General features: G+C 37.1%; 1 protein-coding gene across 3 annotated transcripts; it reads left to right on the plus strand.

Moving 5' to 3' along the window:
- The first annotated feature begins 8,111 nt into the window (after positions 1-8,111).
- Positions 8,112-14,851, plus strand: LOC112288616 (cyclin-T1-3). 3 transcript variants are annotated; one of them, XM_090254294.1, is made up of 10 exons: positions 8,161-8,493; positions 9,425-9,476; positions 9,868-10,114; positions 10,374-10,455; positions 10,599-10,733; positions 11,223-11,398; positions 11,859-12,010; positions 12,102-13,123; positions 13,592-13,884; positions 14,206-14,851. In XM_090254294.1, the coding sequence occupies exons 3-10, from the start codon at positions 9,879-9,881 to the stop codon at positions 14,306-14,308; spliced, it is 2,199 nt and encodes a 732-aa protein (XP_090110420.1). In that variant the 5' UTR covers positions 8,161-8,493; positions 9,425-9,476; positions 9,868-9,878; the 3' UTR covers positions 14,309-14,851. The 3 variants fall into 3 exon arrangements, with proteins under 3 accessions (XP_024388760.1, XP_090110420.1, XP_090110421.1); XM_090254295.1 differs by lacking the exon at positions 8,161-8,493 and adding an exon at positions 8,513-8,623; XM_024532992.3 differs by having other exon boundaries at positions 8,112-8,493; positions 9,425-10,114.
- Positions 14,852-20,795: the final 5,944 nt, after the last annotated feature.

Below are 20,795 nucleotides of genomic sequence, written 5' to 3' on the forward strand. Positions count from 1 at the left end.
TGACCTTTTCATCCATTTGTATTTGTATCTATTGACTTTTGGATTTCTTTGACTTCTTCATCCTATATGCCAACTATATTATTAATTATATTTAATCAAACTCAGTCTATGTCTAGTTTACTTTTTACTTAATATCTTCATATTAATTGTGTGAAAAAATATTTGAAGTGAAACCTAATCATACAATTATATTTGCAACATTTTTATCCATATCAAAATATAAAACCACATCCTTTTGACTAAACAATATTTTGATGTTGTAAATATAAATATAAATATATCAATTTATAAAAAATGATTATTATTCAACCATTTATATTATTAAAGTTAATAATATTCTTCTTTTCCATGCTTTTTAGCATTGTGAATTTTTTTCTTTTAAAAATTAAATTAATTTTTTTTATATTATGAATCTAATATAATATCTCACACCTAGTTTCTTTTATTAATATTAAAAGAATAATTTTATATTAAAATAGTCTTAGCTCAACCATCCTAAATGATATTTAATAAACTAAAAAAAATTAAATCAATGCCAATAAAATGGATCTTAAGCAATAGTTGTAACTTAAACTTCATAAAATTTTCTTCTAAGATAATTTATTATCTTATACATCTTTTTTAAGCACAATTGATAGAAATGATATACTTAAAATAACATCCCACCAAAATTTGTAGGTCCAAGTACTCTCTCTCTCTTTGTCACGGACACAAAATACAGACTTGAAATCTAACAAGAAATTCAAGAAGAAGTGGCAGAACTAGATTAAACAGATGAGTACAAGAACAACACCAGAAAGGTGAGTTAGAACTTCAAGAGATGTGTTGTCGAGACTGAAGAACTCTTCAGCCTCGACTCCTATATATACTACTGGCATATGGTTCTAAGGAAGCGCATCAAGAAGCTTCCCAAGAACTATGAAGCTTCTCGAGCAACTACCCAAGAGCTAGGAAGCTTCTCAAGTAACTTCCTAGAATCTACTAGAATATTCTAAGAATCTTCTAGAGCCTTCTAAGAGAATCTTTAGGGAATCTTCAAAGAATCTTTAGGGAATCTTTGAAGAATATTCTAAGAGAATATTGAAGGAATCTTTTGGAAGTTTCTAGAGACTTCTTTCTAGAAGGTTCTAGAAACTTGTCTCTAGAAAGGTCTAAGGACTATGTCCCTAACATCACCTCCTCCTTTAGCTTCGAGGTCTCCGAGAAGCAATGTTATCGTTAGTCAATACCAATGCAAGAAAATGAAGATCTGTCGCATTACCTCTGCTATGAACTCCAATTGTTGTTCACGAGGCAAGTGATTGAATGGTCCTTGAAGCCAACGGTAGTGGCCCACGCCTTCAACTTCTGACCAAGCATGAACCTCCGTGTCTTCATTGTGAAATTGTCCTGCAAACACTCCTTCTAGCTGACCATTGTAGGCAGGCTCGACCTCAAATACAATCACCAGCGATCTGTTGCTCGGAATCCTTCGACGTCATCGTGGTGCAAGCGGTTCTTCATCTCGCGGTCGTCTTCGTGAGCTAGTTGCTTGAGATGACATGACAAGTGTTGTATCTTGGCTATCCATATTCAAAGGCTAAAACAATAAGAACAAACTTGGGCTACTAACAAAGTTCTACGCTATCTTGGAGAGAATGACTACATCAACTATGGATTTTGGTGGTGCTCTCTCCTCTTTTCTGTTTTCTGGATGAGCAAGCTTCAGTAAGAAGCTATCGTCGAACCGGCTTGGGTTTCTCAGGATATCGTCGATGAAACTCCTGTACCTTTTACGGCGCATTTGCGAGATTTTCGGCCGGCTCTCATGTTCGTTCATTAATATCGTAACCGCTCCAATGCACAAAGTATTCTAATTTACCCCATCTTTGCCGTAAATCCAGGACCTTTTCCACCTCGTATTCTTCGTGGTTCTCTATTTCTATGCTAGGTGGTGGACATTGTACTCTTCCAAGAAAAGACGATTCTCGATAAGGCTCCAACAAAGAAACATGAAAGACAGGATGTACCTTCATAGTAGCTCGTAACTCCAGACGATACGCTACAGGATTGATCTGCTTCTAGATAACAAATGGTCCCAATCTCCGATAGTCCAATTTGTCACATGGTCGCTTGGTCTTAATATTTCGTCGAAGCAGCCAAACTTTGTCTCCAATCGTGAATTTAGGTGCCTGATTCCAAAATTTGTCCGCGGACGCCTTGTAAGATTCTTGGGCAGTTTGCAATTGAAGCTTCAATGTAGTTTGAAGCTGCGAAAGCTCCTTCACCAATCCTTCAGCTGCCGGATTGTTAATCATTAACGAATTCCATAAGTCAAGCTTCGGATGGTATCCATAATTGGAAAAGAATGGCGTTTGTTGAGTTGACGCATGAAGGGTGTTGTTATATGCGAACTCGGCTAGCGGTAGATATGCGGCCCAATCATCTTATTGATAGTTGAAGGTGCAACGTAAATATTGCTCTAAAACTTGATTCACCCGTTTTGTTTGGCCGTCCGTTTGAGGATGAAATGCTGAAGAAAGCTTGATATCCACCTTCAATATTTCAAAAAGAGATTTCCAAAACTTTGACACAAACTGGGTTCCTCGATCCGATACGATATCATCTGGTAGACCATGATATCGATACACATTATCAAGAAAGAGTCTTGCTGTGTCTTCGCTTGACGATGTCTTCTTGCAAGGGACAAAATGTGCCATCTTTGTAAGCCGATCTACGACAACAAAAATGCTGTCAAATGAATTCGATGGTGGTAGATCCGTAATAAAGTCCATGGAAACCGAAGACCATGGTCGGCGCGGAATAGGCAATGGCTGTAGAAGTCCATAAGGCCGATGTCGAGGGTTTTTGGATCTTGAACAAATGTCACAAGATACAACAAAATCTTTCACATCCTTCCACATTTGAGGCCACCAAAAATCGGGGAAAATAAGTTCCAAGGTCTTATTGAATCCAAAATGTCCCACAGCTGGAAAGTCATGACGAGATTGAAGAACTCGGAGTCGTGTTGGCCCTTTTGGGATATACAACCGCTCTTCGAAATATAATAGATCTCCTTCCATCTTGAATTTATCATCACTAGCATGTTGCTTGATATCAAGGGCTAGAAAATCTTCAATGGTTGCAGCCCGTACCTGATCGAGGAAGTCAGCATCAATTGGTACAATAGCTGCGTTGAGCCGAAATTTCTCTGGCTTCAACAATGTCATGCACTGTTGATCAAATGCTGCATCTCCAGCCTTTGGTGCGAGATATGATCTCTTTGATAATGCATCGGACAACCCTTGTTGCTTCCTAGGCCGATAAGTAATAACAAAGTCGAACTTGGATAGCGACATACTCCACCGAGCTTGACGCCGATTCAAAACCCGAGCCGACATAAAATACTCCAAATTCTTGTGATCCATATATACGATCACTGGATGTGCAGTTCCTTCGAGAAAGTGGCGCCACTCTTGGAAAGAATCTACTATAGCAAGGAGTTCATTATCGTGGATCTCATAGTTGATCTCAGCAGCAGAGAATTTTCGAGAATAGAACGCAACTGGATGGAGCTTCTCATCTACGCCCATCTGTGAAAGTACAGCTCCCAAAGCAAAATCCGAAGCATCTGTCTCCAAATAAAAGGCCTTTGTAAAGTCCGGATGTACCAAGATTGGAGCTGTAGTAAATACCATCTTCAAATCTTGGAATGCTTTTTCTGCGATAGGTCCCCATTCGAGCTTGTCCTTGCACGTCAACCGAGTGAGGGGGGCAGCAACTTGAGAATAATTCTTGATGAAGATCCGATAGTAGTTAGCAAATCCAAGAAAATATTATACGTCCCTAACTGTCTTCGGAACTTCCCAAGATATGATTGCTTCCACCTTCTTTGGATCCATCTTCAATCCTTCCGTAGTCGCGATGAATCCCAAAAACTCCATCTCAGTTTGGTAAAATAAACACTTCTCCAATTTGGCATAGAGTCCTCGCTTCCGTAGTTTTTTGAGTGCCAGACGAACGTGCTTCTCATGTTCTTCCTCGTTCTTAGAAAATATCAAAATATCATCTAGATAGATGACAACAAAATCGTCTAGATGCTCTCGAAAGATGTCATTCATCATGTGTTGAAAGACCGCTGGAGCATTAGTAAGACCAAATGGCATGACATTGTATTCAAAATGGCCATACCTTGTTCGAAAAGCTGTCTTCCATTCATCTCCTTCCTTGATTCGCACAAGGTTGTAAGCTCCCCTTAGGTCAATCTTTGTAAAGATCCTTGCAGGCCCAAGTTGTTCTAGAAGACCAGAGATCAAAGGCAGTGGGTAGCGATTCTTTTTTGTCACCTTGTTGAGACCTCGATAGTCCACGCACATCCGTAGTGAGCCATCTTTCTTCTTCACAAATAAGATTGGTGCTCCAGTTGGCGACTTCGAATGACGGATGAAGTTCTTGGCTAGATTCTCGTCAATGTACTTCCGCAATTCAGTCAACTCCGTCTGCGACAAATTGTAGATTGGTCCAAAAGGTGGTTGTGCTCCTTCTTGCAATTCAATGGCACAGTCATAGGGTCGATGCTCTGGCAGCATATCAGCATTCTTCTTTTCAAAGACATCTTTGAATTCTTCATACTGCTTTGAAATAACCAAAGTCGGAGTTGCATCTTCTCGAGTCGGAGTTGCGAAGATGACAAGAGGTGTATTTTGCTTGGCTTCCTTCATAAAAGCCCTTGCACCTATAAACAAGGATTTGTTTCTAGACATTGTCTTGGCAGATTCCACCTTCAAGGAGTTTGTTGGAAACGTCACTTTCCGCAACTTCCAATCTATCAATGGATTATATCTATCAAGCCAAGATAGTCCCAAAATGATAGGACATGAAGGGGTCTTGATAACATTAAACACAATATTGCTCTCATGGTTTTCAAGACGTACCTTCAATGGTTTAGTTTTATAGATAACATTGCCCGAAGACAATGGTCGTCCGTCTATGACTTCTACATGGACAGGCTTAAGTTTCTTTACAAGAGAAATATTGTGAAGCTTGACAAACTCTTCATCTATAAAGCAAGCGGATGCATCCGAGTCTAATAAAACATCGACTTGTAGTTCTTGAATACCCAGATGTAAAGGTACCATAAAACAATCTGAAGGTTGAGCTGAGAGAAAGGGACCTTGATTAATTTTGGATGTTGAGATGTCCAGTCGCACGGTCCCTATTGTGGCTGGGCGTCCTTGTTTTCCTGCATGCTTGTACTCCTGAGTCTTGTTGTTTGAGGCTTCTGTTTCTTCCGACAATCTATAGCTTTATGGCCCGCTTCTCCGCAATATAAACACAAGTTTTGTTCAAACCGTCGCTTCCTTTCCTCAGCTGTGAGGGGTTTGAAACGTATCGCATCAATTTGCATGGGTTCAGGATCTGTGGAGTGATTCTCTGGACCTTTTGAAAATGTAGCAAATGCTCTATCATTTCTCCAACCTGATCGTCTTTCTTGTCATAATTCAAAGAGGCGGTTGTCACAAATAATTGCCTGAGATATAAGTTCTTCTAAAGTATCCGCCTTAGGCATGGTGATCAATAAGTTCTTGACATCATCTCTCAGTCCATATCGAAATCGTGTCATGAATGCCTTATCATTCCAATCAAGATCACATGTAAGCTGTTGAAATTCTGCAGCATAGATTGCAGCAAAACGTGATCCTTGTCGCAGATTTTGTATCTTTCTTTCAGCCACTCTTTCTCAATCGCTATCTCCAAACGCAGTAGTAAGTCTCTCTATGAAAGCCTCTAGGTCGTACAATATTGGAGAATCCTTCTCCAATAGTGGAGCAAACCAAGAGTGAGCATTTCCTAATAGAAGAGTACCTATGAAAGCAACCTGGGTAAATCCATTCGGATAACGAGAAGGGTATAGGCGTAGATAAAGTCGTACTTGTTGCACAAAACCTCGGAAGTTGGCTCTTGTTCCGTCAAACTTATCTGGCATACTCGCTTTTGGTTCTTTCGTACTAATCCTTGAAGTATCTATAGGGGTCGTATGTGACACATGTCTTGCTTCTCTCAGTCGAATAATCTCTTGTTGTAGGCTATGAATTTCGCGTCTAGCTTCTTCGGTCACTAGATCAATTTGAGGTTCTTTACTTGGATTGCGAAGAAATGCAATCTCCTTTCGTACACTATTCATAAGAGCTTGAAGATCTGCAAGAGTTGCCACTCTATTGTCTACTTGTGGAGATGCACTGTCTATGACCTGGTCTACTTCCATATTTAGAGAATAGATGGATTAAAATTTTGAGAGAAGAAGAAATTGCTAAGTCTCTTGGAGAAAATTGTAGCACTACCTGTCACTAAAACCTACTCGGAGAAAAGGAAAAAAAAACACTAAACGATTTCAGTTTTAGAGGAGGGTAATCCGCAATCTCTAAAAATGCATCAATGCTTTCGAGAAGAGGGGTAATCCGCACTCTATCAAGAAGGCAAAGCTCTGAAATCGATGTTAACAGTCTTTTCTACTAGCTATACTAAACAAAAAGAAGGAATTAATATCAGTCCAAGAGAGGGTAATCCGCAACCCTTAGAACGCTCAAGTATCTCCAAGGAAAGGGGTAGTCCACTCTCTGCCTCAAAGAACTAAGCTCTAATATTGTGATTGAGAAAATATCAGTTTAGAGGAAGGTAATCCGCAACCCCTAAAGCACTAGAATACCTTCAAGAAGAGGGGTAATCCGCTCTCAAACAAGAAGGATTCAGCTCTGATATTAAGATAAAGGTAGTCTCGACAAACTATCACGGACACAAAATATAGACTTGAAATCTAACAAGAAGTTCAAGAAGAAGTGGCAGAACTAGATTAAACAGATGAATACAAGAACAACACCAGAAAGGTGAGCTAGAACTCCAAGAGATGTGTTGTCGAGACTAAAGAACTCTTCAGCCTCGACTCCTATATATACTACTGGCCTATGGTTCTAAGGAAGCGCATCAAGAAGCTTCCCAAGAACTATGAAGCTTCTCGAGCAACTACCCAAGAGCTAGGAAGCTTCTCAAGTAACTTCCTAGAATCTACTAGAATATTCTAAGAATCTTCTAGAGCCTTCTAAGAGAATCTTTAGAGGATCTTCAAAGAATCTTTAGGGAATCTTTGAAGAATATTCTAAGAGAATATTGAAGGAATCTTTTGGAAGTTTCTAGAGACTTCTTTCCAGAAGGTTCTAGAAACTTGTCTCTAGAAAGGTCTAAGGACTATGTCTCTAACACACTCTCTCTCTCTCTCTCTCTCTCTCTCTCTATATATATATATATATATATATATATATTCACACACATGTAATATTACAAAATATCTTGGAAGTAATAAAAAAATTAAGATTATCTATTTATTAAAACATGTGATAAAAAATAAGAATCCAAATTATCTAAGATAATCTGGTAGCTGTTCACAAAACATTACCTTATACAAATCTTGCAAAGATACCAACAGTCTAGCTATCAACCAAGTACCAAAGAGAATTGAAAAAATATACATACACAGTTACACACAATTACTATGATACATTTCGATCTCCAACCTATAACATTAAGAGTGCAGAAGTTAAAAAAAGAGTGATGATAATTGCATGGGCAAAAGAAAGTGGGAACCTTGAAATACAATGGAAGAGCCGATGAAATCCAGAGCCTAGAGCACACAAGCAGAAAAAAAAAAACCCCAGGATAAGCAAGTAAGTCAGTAGGTAAGAAGAGGAAGTAGAAGATCCAAAGCCTGTGGAGCAAGGGAAGTTTACAGACAGCGCAGACAGAACAGACAGACAGACATAGGGAGAGCCGGAGGGGTACAGACACATAGATAGACAGATGCTGATGAGGACACGCGCTCTTCGTTTGGGCTTTGGCATTGATTGAGTTGGGCTATGGATTTTCGTGCTGGTGATATGCTCTGCTTATGAGAGGAATAGGAGGAATAGGAATACGAAGACGAGGAATAACTTGGGAGGAGGAGGAGCATCAGCACAAAAGAGGGAGGGAGGGACTTGCCTTGGCACACTAACTAGGGTTTGCCACGTTCCATGCCTGGCCCAGCTCCCCCCACCCCTTTCCCCTCCCCCCCCCCCCTCCCTCTCCCTCCCTCTCTCTATCCCCATCGCCATAGCCTCCTCGCCCTCCCCCCTTCCCCCCCTTTCTCCTCCCTCTCTTCCTCTTCCCTTCTTCCCTTTCGCTGCCCCTGCCTCGTTGGACCTCCCCTCTCCTCCCCGCCTCTCCTCGCCCCCCCCTCTTCTCCCGTCTTTCTCTCCCGCTCCATTTTATGACCCCGATGCCCGTTTTGCTCACCGATTGAGGGTTCTTTAGCGGATTGGATGTGGAGGTCGGGTTTTGGACGGTGAGGTCGAGGAGCGGTCGGATTCGGGTTGAATTGGAGGAGCGTTGGGTGATGCATTGAGGTCGAGGGTGGGCTTGCAGGAGGACGAATTGAGAGAGCTGGCGAGAATTCTGAATTTCTTTGCTGTTTTGACCTGAGACGTGAGGATCCCTTCTCCCCCTACCCTTCCCCTTTGCGAATTGTTGGGGCGTGCCCTTCTGCCTCTCATTGAGGCGTTGGTCTGCCGTGTTGATTGCTGTGGATCACCACCAGGGGTCGCGCTTTTGCTGGGTGGGTTTGACATTTGTCATTGACTTTTTGAGCAATCGTGGAGATTGGGGTGATTGGTGAGGGACTGGGTTTTTATTTTATTTTTCATTATTTTTCATGTAATTTTTCTCTCCTCTTGGAACTTAGGATAAAATGAAATTGGAATAAAATTATACTGTGGTAGTAGAAGCAGCGGGGTGCGGCACATGTTGGGTGAAGCCAGAGTTCATATTGTGATATTGTGGATATTCTCTGTTTCTGGGGTGGCAGTATTTTAGACTATTTGCTCTTGAGCTGGATTTAGGTCTGTAGAGAGTTTCCTTGAGACGTGTCGTGGAACTCGAGGTCCCACCATCGTCAAAAAATGAGAGTTTGTAGAGGAGGAGCTTATTCTCCATGGTTGTGTTGAAAGAATTGGATATGCTGGGAACTCTTCACAAGTTAATAAATATGAGAGTCAAGCGTGTCAATTAGGTTACCATGCGAGGGTATTTCTATGATGAAATTGCTTGTGCAAGGAAAGGGCGTTTAGTTTGTTGCGTTAATACCCCTAGTTGGGTTGACAGTGAGGCTTGTTCTCTAAAGAAGGTTCTACGTTTTGCCATAGTTTGTGAACGGTGTGTTTATAAAGCTTTATCCAGCATGGTATGTGTGGATCTGCAACTATTGTATGGGGATGTGTACGGTCTGAAGCTCGTTGTCTTGAAATTAGAATACCATCAAGGAACTGCTTTTGCGTTTCTTCGTTGTCGGTAATGGGATGTTTTTCAAAGCGTTTATTCAAGAGCCCTCAGCGTTTCTTTTGTTGTTTGTGACTCTCAGGTTCTATTGTTGCAGTTTATCGCTTAAGAGTGACTACCTTACGGAGTTTCAAGTATGTGCTACTTTCCGTCCCATAAGGCAGTCGTCGGACTAGCAGATGCTGGCAAGGATACTTTGGACACTGTAAAGATGATGATCATGATTTAGTTAAGTTGTGAACGTAAAGCTTTTTAAGAAAACAAATTTTGATGCGAAGAAAGCAGGTGATCATTTGATTTGACTGTGGTTTCACAAGGACGAGTCATTTCTGAGGAGGGAGGAGTTTCATTTCTGGTGCTGTCGAGGATATGAACGAACTAGTGTTCTCTTTGAACCAGATCCTAGAGTCTTCACCTCTTCTTCCCTGGGAGCTCTATTGTTGTATTCTGCACATATTATCACTTGGAAGGATTTCTTCCTGGACGAGGGAAGTGGAACTGCGAGTAGTAAGGTTTGGGTTCTAGATTATTCTGCTATGGCAGGTTTACTGGGAGGCGCAGATGCAACGGCTCAATTGGCATTAGCAGGCGCAAGCACCGGAAATGGAAAGCTCGAAGAACCTGATCACTCTAGTGCAAATTGGTACTTTAGTCGGGATGAGATTGAGAAACAGTCTCCTTCTAGGTTGGATGGAATCGACATTAAGAAAGAGACCTATTTCAGGAAGTCATACTGCACATTTTTACAGGACCTTGGAATGCGGCTGAAAGTGTAAGCCTTGGATCCTCGTATAAGTGCTTTGTTGTGTGTTTGTGTGTGTGAGTGAGTGTATGCGCGCGCGCTGGCGTGCAGTAATTTGCATCTACTTGCGATTTCTGTTCCGCTCTAACTTGGTGTGTGTTAGAGCGAGAGTGCTATCTAAAAGATCTCCAGATATGTTGAACATTATTTAGTGATTACGTTGTTTGTATAGTACGTTTGTATTATAGCTCAGGAGTAACATGGTCTGTCTTTTAACATGATGATGCAGGCCTCAAGTGACTATTGCAACAGCCATTGTGTTTTGCCATCGGTTTTTCCATCGTCAATCGCATAAAAAGAACGACAGACATGTAAGTGTATCTCCAACGTCAAATTTGGGTCGTATCTTTGACAAGGGCTTGAAATTGTATGGACTTGTACCTTTTCTTGCAGAAACCGCTCCTTAATTTTATTAATGATTTGATGTTGATGTGTGGTATATGTATGGTGGCAGATGGTGGCAACCATATGCATGTTTCTGGCTGGGAAAGTGGAAGAGACTCCTCGGCCGCTCCGAGAAGTCATCATGTTCTCGTACGAGATTCGATTCAAAAAAGATCCAATTGCTGCGCAGCGAATCAGACAGAAGGTATCTTTGCACTGTTAAGCTTTTAATTAAGTGTCTTTTGATTAGAATTCGAAACCTCAAAACACTTCGAGGTCCTCTGTGCATTAGGTCCTTCAAGTTGGAGTGGTAAGTATGCTTGTTGAGTCCATGTGGTGCTGAAGTTTTCTTGACCGTGTGTCATCTTGCTCAGCCCTTATGAGTCAAGTTCATCTGTTCCAGCATGTCCGAACGGCTAGACTGTCTTTATTTTTTTATTTATTCTTTTGGTATAATAGGAATTTTTGTATGGAAGCTTTTATCCTGAATGGTTTATGAAGCATTGATGGTGTAGTACACAATAGTTAGTGGGTGTCTGGCAAATCTAGGCTTTTGGTTGACTCGTTGAGATCATCTTTATCAGGCCATTCAGATATACCATTGGGATTGGCTAGAGGCTACGTATATAGTTTAGAAAGTTGTTTCTTACGCTTGCGGTGCTTTCTCATTTTGATTGGTCTTCTTGTTCACAAGGATGTATATGAGGACCAGAAGGAGCTAGTGCTGGGAGGGGAACGGCTGCTACTGACTACTTTGGGCTTTGACCTGAACGTACATCATCCGTACAAGCCCTTAGTGGCAGCTATCAAGAAGTTCAAAGTAGCTCAGAATACGTTAGCACAGGTTGCTTGGAATTTCGTAAATGATGGGTGAGTAGGACCGAAATCTTTAAACTCATCTATTGCTTGCACTAGTTTTCGTTGCTTTGTAAATTTTGCTCGTGTTTCCCTGCGTCCTCTGCGATTAAATTAGGGTATGCCCTGGGATCCGGGCATGACACGTAGAGTCCTTAGGATCGGAGTTGCTTGTTGCTTCAACAAAGAATCATATTTACCATTAAGAGAGGAGGTGTTAGGATATGGGACATTGATTCTTATGCTTCAACAATAGCTTGTGTTTTGTGGATTCTTTTAGATTTTTTTTACTTTTTTGTAGTTAGAGCATCGTCCAATGAGGTTTCTTGGTCAGTAAATAGTTGTTATTCTGCTTACACAGTCATATTGTTTTCCTTAGAGATTTGCCAGGTAAGCTATGTTACAGAAGAGCATGTTTAATGAGCATGTCTGTTGCAAGTGAGAATGGCTGAGGCTAGGGGAAAGGGTTGTGCAGTCTTCGCACATCACTGTGCCTGCAATTCAAGCCTCATCATATTGCTGCGGGAGCTATCTTCTTGGCTGCCAAATTTCTGAAAGTGAACCTACCCAAAGATGGAGACAAAGTGTGGTGGCAGCAGTTTGAAGTTACCCCTAGACAATTGGAAGGTGGGCTCTCTCGTTCTCATGCTAACAGATGTCGAAAATCTAATATTTCTCTAATATGTATGGTCTTTACTAATACTTGTTGGGTTTGCAGAAGTAAGCAATCAGATGCTAGAATTGTACGAGCAGAATAAATCCAACGGCCCAACAGGCTCGCTTGCCAACGATCCAAGCCCCAGCGAAATGAAGCGAGGCCATGCTCCTATGGAAAATCCGTCTACAAATGGGTATCATCATCAGCAAAGCCCTATGGCAAAACCAGAAGCAGTGGAATCAAAAATGGATGAAGCTTCTAGTCAGTGGGATGATAAGTATGCTGGAGGCAGGGTGCAATCGTCTTCACCTGATTTGGCGTGGAGGTGCAGTGACCCTTCTTCTGAGCAACCGTCGGATGCTAGGCACAATGGCTTTCCAGAGACATCGGGAGTGCAGGCCTCGAATGGGAGGATCAACTCGGAGACGTTTAGCAAAAAGGAATCCGTGAAATCTAATGGCGAGCATTGTCATGAAACCCAAGAGGAGGTGAAGAATGGTGTTGGTCGAGGTGATCGGAGTGATGAAGGAAGACCAAGTGCTCGGGAAAGACGAAAAGACGGTGAAAATTTGAATGGAAAGGACAAAAAAGCAGATACAGTTGTGAATTCCGAGACTCTAGACACAAAAGTAGAGACTGAAGAGAAGGACAGAAAGAAGGAATTTGTGAGCTTGGATGGAGTTAACACGGACAAGATTAAAGCTGCATTAGAGAAAAGAAGGAAATCACGGGTAGGGTTAGAGTCGAGGCCTTCCAACGTTACCCATGAGCCAATAAATGAAGATGAGTTACTTGAAAGGGAGCTTGAGAGCGGAGTGGATGCGGTAGCGGAGGCCGAAAAATATGGGAAAGAGAGGAAGGATAGGAAGCCTTTAAGGGGTGAGCATGACCTTGTAGGTAGCAAGGAGGATCAGTTGGGGTCCAAAAAGCTCAAGGCGAAAATGGAAGGGGAAGCGAAGGGTGCTAAGGTTGATCATGATATTGCAGGTTTGAAAGAGCGAGTTGCTGAGGGTGATCTTGCTGCTTCAAGCAGGAAGAAAGTTGTGAAGGAGAAAGACTTCTACCCACATGAAAGGAAACAGGTACATTTCATACGTTTGGATGGAGTATTTGAAATGCTAGGTAAAGCTTAATTTCTTTTTGCTGTTCATTTGTTTCCTATGTAGTGGTTCAGAAGTGAGGATTGAATAATTCTGCTGTAATGTGTTCTAAAAAATTGAGATTTTCCACTGCTCTTTCCAGAGGCTTTTTGAATGCTGCTATGATTGTAGATCACTTAATACCATAAAGTGGATTTGTCGCGGTTCAAAAAGTCATACGACCCTCTTAATGCTTGGTTTGTGTGTGTGTATGCGCGCGCGCGCTCTTTTTTATTTGTGTTAAAAAAATACATAATCAATTTTATTACATATTGAATTTTTGAGCTGAATATTTGTTTTAAACCTCTATAATTACAACTATGTATTATTTTATTTTTCTTTATTTTTCTATATTTTTCTTTATTTTTTGAATGTGTGTTTTTTAAAATATTATCTCTGTTTTGGCTCCAGGGGAAATCACTCGAACGTAGTGACCATGCGGATGTAGATAGAGACAGTAGGGGGCAAAGGGATCGTTCTCCTGAAAGGGTGGAAGAAGGTGAAGTTCCAAGCACAAGTGGCTCTGTAAGATCTCCACCACGATCAGCAGAGAAGCGGTCTCTTCCTGACCGTAGCTTGAGTCCTAGTGCTCAAAAACGATACTACGGAAACCGTGAACAGTATTGGAATCGAAAGGATGGGCACAAGGATGGAAGGCACTCACATAATCGGGACCATTACCATTACCATTCTTCACACCACAGGTATCTGTTTGATCTCACAGTGCGTTATGACCTACAACATTTGAGGGTTTTATGAATTCCTTCTGCTTTCCTCGCCTTCATGCGAGCCTTCTCAGGGACACTTTTTCTTTACAAAGTATTGCTATCAGTCTGAAGTTATCTCGAGAGGTTTTTATGAGCACAATGCGCTGCTTGTGGGTGTGCATTGGATAATCAATGGTTGCTCAGCTGTCGTTCATGTCTCCAAGGCAGGGAATGTGAGGCATTGTGCTGACAATGGAGGGAAGCATATTTGCCACTTAGGCAGTTTGAGTGTGCTGATTACTTATCTTTGGATGGCAGGTACGATCAACATCGTCCAGATGCCGAAAGAGATCGTCACCGAGGTGATCTTAAAGATAGGGACTGGTCCGACCGAGACTACAAGAAGTCTCGTCACGAGTGACAACCCTACTTGTTTCCTGGGCTTTTGTGAGCTGATTTTGCACTAAGGGTACCCCATGAGAAATAGTTAACTGCTTAATATTAAGTTGAGCATTTTGAGCCCTTTTCTGGCCGTAACTGGTTTATCGATTGTACCTGCAGTGGCAGCAAACTCTCTGCAGTGAACTGCTTTGTCTCCAATGTTGTGACTGAAGATGTGATTCAACTCATTGTTTTTCAGTTCGCGGGTACGCTTAGTGGATTTTATACAAGATACCAGTTATGAAAAAATTGCACGAACGACTCTGAAGAGAGAAATTTGTGCTTCAGAATAAGGCTACAGACTTTGCTCTCGGTAGAGAGTTTTTGTTTGCCTCGGTTAGTTCGAGACATGTTGCCGTTGGATACCTATTTTGTGTGTCTCCGGAGGTGTAATTTTCTTTGGAAGAGCAAAGCTTTTATCCTCATAGCTTCCCACTATGACCTGAAAGATGATTTGGAAAACTTTTATGACCGAAGAAGTTCTATTTGGTCCTCGAACCAGGGGTACTATATGCCTTAACCATCTTATAATGTGCTCCAAGTATTGGCTTTACGCACTTTTGCAAGTATTGCGATGGCCCTCAAAATACTGAAGGTTGTGAAGACGTTGTCTTGCGGACGTCACGTAACACAGAATTGACTACTGACCATGACAACCTACCCGAAATTTGATGTTTTTTATATTAAATTAAGTGTAATAAGACATTTCAAATAGTTCTGGTATAGACGATCTGGACAGATGGCCTTAGATTCCGTTTTATTATCACCTTCTATTGTGAATTCAAACTCTCTGACTACCCTCTCCTCAATATCCCCACTTTTGCTAATACTTTTTCTTGAACACAGATTAACATGCACTTCGGTTACCGAGCTGAACTTTAGTTGGTGAGGTGTAGTCTGTACAAGTCAGATTAGTAGGCATCACAAGCTTGTGTTCGAAATAAAGTGCTAGTTCACAATTTCCTCGCTGCAATGAAAATTCATAACTTTGGTACGTATTCCAGAATTATTTCAATGCTTCTGGTTTGGAAAAAACAAAAAAACAAAAACAAAATAGAAACGGTTTTATAAACAATTGGATTTTCTACTTATGCTCCATGACTGTTCAAGACTTCACAACTTAAACTCTATTCCTTCATTTAACTGATGTGAGGCTTACTTCATCCAACAGTGAATTCAATAGTGTTTTTGAATATTAAACTTCAAGACTGTTTAGATTATAGATCAAGGGATGTATTGTGACACAAAGTTAAATAGTAAAACAGGTCAATTATTTCCCAATATAATTAGATCATAGGTACATTTATGTTGTGGTTACTGTGGCTTTGATTGTGACTTTGTGAAATGGGATTCAATGAGGAAATGGAGGAGCAATGTTAAGCATGAAAATGAACTTAAATTATAGAAAATTAATAAAGAACAAAAATACCTACAAAAATTGATCATATAATATTGCAACTTACTTCATTTATGAAAAAACTTCCAATACATCTACTTGGATTTGTTACCAGAGAAAACTATTGGTTATCAAATGCTTGAGTAATTTTTATTATATATCTAACTTGATATAATTTATTTATTTATTTCAGCTTTTTTTTTTTTTTTTTTTTTTTTTTTTTCTTCTTCTTCTTCTCTTTAGACCTATAAAATATTCTACATGCAAAAAATGAAAAAAATTATAATTTTTCTTGTTGAAAAATATTACAGTTAAGGAATTAAGATAGTAGATTTAATGTTGAACTCTTCTACAATTGTATATAAAAGAAATATTAATGATATAAACCAGGAGAGACTCAATTTAACATTAAATCTTACAGTTAGAAATACTTAATATAATTATTGCCATTTTACTTTATTTAAAAGTAGTAAAGAAACCCTTTAATTTCTTTTTTTAAATGATTTGATTTTGTTCTCTAATATATGATATTTTTAATATCTTAAAGGAGCTATTAACCATGTTTATGCATAGCATATATAAAATTTTGTAAGAAATATCACTTGATATTTTTTAAAATAATTTAAAAGTAATTAAAAATATGGTTCTTTTTTCATATCTAAACTATCTACATCAATAAATTTATCAAAGATGCATATTTTATTCTTTAAATAAATTTTAGTTGAAACAATTAGACAATAACTAGGTAGATAATATCTTACTTGTAAAACATGTTGAAAATTTTCTACACATCAATTAAATCGACAAAAGCCCTTGCACATGTTGTATTTCTATTAAAAATTCTCTTAATTATTAATCATAGAGCTAAAATGGAGGTGTTCCACAACTTGAACAATTATTGTACAAGCCTTGTGGTTTGTGAATACCTTTTAGTTGACCTTCTTATTAGTATGCATGAAGACAAGACAAAGGTTAGATTCAATCTTATCAATGCATTTACTGTTTTCCAAACTTAATTCATATTTATTTGGTATATTTTACTTATATAAAATATGTTTATTCTTATTCTTGTTTTTATTTTAAAACATCTATATAATAATTTTTTCACCAATTTTTATAAATTCATATCTCTATTATTGATTTGAGAGTATTAGAAAAAGGTTGTGTACATCCAATTTGTTTTTTTGGAGACAGTCTTGTTGAATTTCTACTTAACAAAAATGTTAATTTTTTTATAAGAATAATATATATATATTTTTTCTAAATATATTTAATTTACTTTACTTTTATTTTATTTTTTGCCTTATCAATGCAAGAATTGTGTGGTATTTATTTATTGATTTTGTTTTGTAACCACTTAATGTATTGAAAATATTGCTAATCTACATCCATTAATAAACTTTTAAAATTGCTGATGAAAAAATATCATATCATCTTCATTTACTAATATTTTTTTTAAAAAATAACATTACTGTACAATCAACTTTTCTACACAGATGTTTATTACAAATGTGCTAAAGCAATGTTTCTGTGACAAACTATGTATGTATGTATGTGTGTACGTATATATATACACATATCCAAAAAAGAATTAATTAACAAAATTTGTAATCATGAAGTTTCTTATTGTGATAGAAAATAGATACTTTTGTTTAAATAGGGATGCAAAATCAAACTTAACATATACTTGGGGATAAAAACAATACAATTTATTTTGTAGTCAATCCATATACACAAATAAAGGGCAGAAGTTCCTCTGTTGTTGTATGTTGTTATATGTTGATCCCTCCATTGCATGTGAGGATCCAATGGGGATGGGCTACGCAAACATGCCAAGCACGACACACAAGTGAACATGGGCACCACGCCATCACCACCAACACAAAGGGCAATGAATGGGCCCATTTGGATGCATAAGAGTGGAGAGAAGCTGTCTCTCAGGGCCAGCGTGGTGTGTATTGCAATTCTTGTGTGATGCACTTTGAAATAGCAGAACATGGGTTTTGTTTGTTTGTTTGTTTGATTGATTGATTGATTGATTGATTTTGATTTTGATTTTGTTTGAAACATGAGGGAGGGAAATCACCTGGTTATCAAATTTGGGGCTGGAAACTATTGCAGACACTTGGATTTACTTACCTTGGGTGGCATGGTATAATTCCACTTCATGCTGTGTCCTTGAAGAGGATGAATTTGAATGATGGAAAACTAATCAATTTGTACATCTTTAAATTTTAACTCTTGTTTTGAGCTAGAGAATTCAGTGCACAAAGGAGCTTTGAGCTGTGTTTCATGGGATGGAGTAATGAAAGAGATGGTTACTGCACATTTTTAATACTCAATAGAAGTGCAGTAAATGAAGGGCACATCTCATACTTGTCCAACAACTTTAATTTGAGTGCTTTTGCAATTTCAGGGCAGTTTTGGGAACCTCAAGCAGGTGTAGGTGTTGAAGTCTTGTGGGGTAGCACAGCTCCAATCTCAATATTCTTTCTATCTTATTTACATCTGAACAAAAAATTATTTATTTATCTTTTTCAAACACGGGCAGCTACATATTTTTGTTGGTTGTTGTCTTATTCAAATTGCTCCATAACTTAGTAATTTAGTTTAATAAAATGATAACTTTCACTTGTTGAGATGTGGTAAAATTGATGACTATGTTATTTTAAACAGAATAACAAATGCTGCAAACTTTATTTGTATAAACATTAATTGAATTTGGTTTTTCATTTTCAACTGAAGGGAAGTTCATATTTCAGTCTTTATTACCGTTGTTATTACCAGTACTAGATCTGTTTAAAGTCGGTTTTCAAAACTTTATTGCCTTATTTCATTTTTGGTCTCTGCATTTTGTTATCATGTACAATAAATAAATAAATATATATATATATATATATATATACACTTTTAAAATGGTATCATAACTTGTCAGACCATCGGAAGTACTGAAACTTGACAAATATATTTTTATGATTATAGAATAATTCTGGAAGTAGATATAATGTCTTGATGGTTACAAGTTCAAGGTTAGTTCTTAAATTTTCTATAAAGAACAAACGAAACTTCAATGTAAATATACATTGTTTTAAATTAGAAAATTCCGTTGTTTTACTCAAAGAATATTTTTCATACTGATGTAGTTAGTACTGTATCCTCTTCACAGTGATAAAAACAATTTTGGCCTGAGTCTTTTCACATTTTTTTGTATAGAGCAATTAAGTTAATATTAAAATTTAGTACTCTTGTTTATGAGTGTTTCATAAAACAAGTAATAAAAAATCATGTGCATTAATAAGTGGTTTTGATATATTTGAATTATATTATTAAAACTCTGATTATGATAATGAATATTAAAAATGTGTGTGTGTGTGTGTTTTTTTTTTTTTTTTTTTTTTTTTTAAATATGAAACAACACGAATTTTTGATCTACCAACATCTTTATAGCAGTAAATTTTCAGAAAATATAATTAAAATATATTAGAAATTATTTTTCAAGAAAAAAAATATTATCATATATTTGCACTATACTTTTTATTTAATCAGGTCAAAGAAGGTGTATAATGCTTGACTTTATTAACAACATTTGTTGTCATAATTTTCGTTACATAAATAGATTTGGATCATCTTATTGTTTTTGCAAGTGTTGCTAAATATGATACTAGAGTTGTTTCAAAACTTGGTGTTTATTTATATGTTTTAATTACTCTATAAATAATAATTTCCTAAACATGTATTCTAAAACAAGATTTCTTTTAACATATATATTATATTTATATACACACACACATAAACGTATTAATATAGATTACATGTTTTGAGGTGTATTAGCCAAATTTGATTTGGTTCCCTCATGCACATACTGAGGTCATTTCTAGATCTAAGTATCAAATATTCAGCCTCAAATTTAATCTTAAATATAGATTTTTTAAAATTTTAATTTTTTCTAATATATATATATATATATATATATATATATATATATCAAACACTATATTTTTTATTTTTTTATTTTTTTTCATATCTTGCACACACATTCTTTACATGAATTTGACTCAAAAAAATAAAAAATTAGGATGCACCTGTATCGATTTTGGAAATCCCAAAAGTTAAGCCACATAGGGGACTTGCTTTAATGTTGTGAAGAGATCCAGAATTTCATAGTGAAAGTATTTGTACAGTCATTTAAATTTTCTTCTAAGAATCTCCAACTTTATATTGATATAACATGTGTATCATGTGTAAGTATTGACGATAAAGATTTCTGTAGTATATTTTTACAAAACATCATTATTTTTTTAGAGAATTTAAATCATAGTACGTTATATGTTTTCTTTATTATTTAATCATTTATATTTAAATTTTTTATTTAATATTAATGTAATTTTAAATAATCAATTAAACTAAATCATAAAATAACTCATAGAGTTATTTTTTTGTGATAAAAAGAATGCTTTATCAATAAAAAAATAAATTAAATATAAAAGATTTTTTTTTATTCAAATATATAATTTATTTTTTTTAAATCAAAATTTTGTTACTTTCTTTCTTCCATATGTTTGAGCTATGGACCCATCAGTAATTTATTCTGATTTCGACATTTCAAAGTTTATCAAAGTGTCTTTATAATAGAAGATAACTTAAAATCTTTGGTGTCTATTATACTAAAAACAAAAAAGTAAATGTACTTCTTTAAAAAGAAGTATTATTTTTTATTATTAAGATTTTAAATGCTCCATAAAAACTGTTTTGCTCTGGATTAAGCCCTTTAAATTATTTTATATGAACATTCTTTCAATACTAATAATTCATATTGTTAATTTTTTAAATTACAACTCTGTTGAATAGAATTGAAACCATTTTTTTGTAAAATTAATACCTAAAATAATTATATAATACTATTTGATATTATAGTTTGATAATTATTGAATATTGTTTTGTATGAATACCTTGGAACATTGATTTAATTTTTTAAAATCTTCTCAAAAGACCAACTTACATGTATTTTTATCTTTTGTAGAACATACATCATGTATATTAATAAGGATGTTGATGGAATTTGTACGATTTT

Source organism: Physcomitrium patens, chromosome 11, assembly GCF_059467195.1.
Source record: "Physcomitrium patens ecotype Gransden chromosome 11, ASM5946719v1, whole genome shotgun sequence".
Classification (NCBI taxonomy): domain Eukaryota; kingdom Viridiplantae; phylum Streptophyta; class Bryopsida; order Funariales; family Funariaceae; genus Physcomitrium; species Physcomitrium patens.

Bases quoted from the DNA above. Each gene is read 5' to 3' on its own strand.
- LOC112288616 (XM_024532992.3), top strand. From the start codon at position 9,879: ATGGCAGGTTTACTGGGAGGCGCAGATGCAACGGCTCAATTGGCATTA. The intron at 11,399-11,858 runs GTGAGTAGGACC...AGGGTTGTGCAG, and splicing joins TGGAATTTCGTAAATGATGG to TCTTCGCACATCACTGTGCC. The intron at 13,885-14,205 runs GTATCTGTTTGA...TTTGGATGGCAG, and splicing joins TACCATTCTTCACACCACAG to GTACGATCAACATCGTCCAG.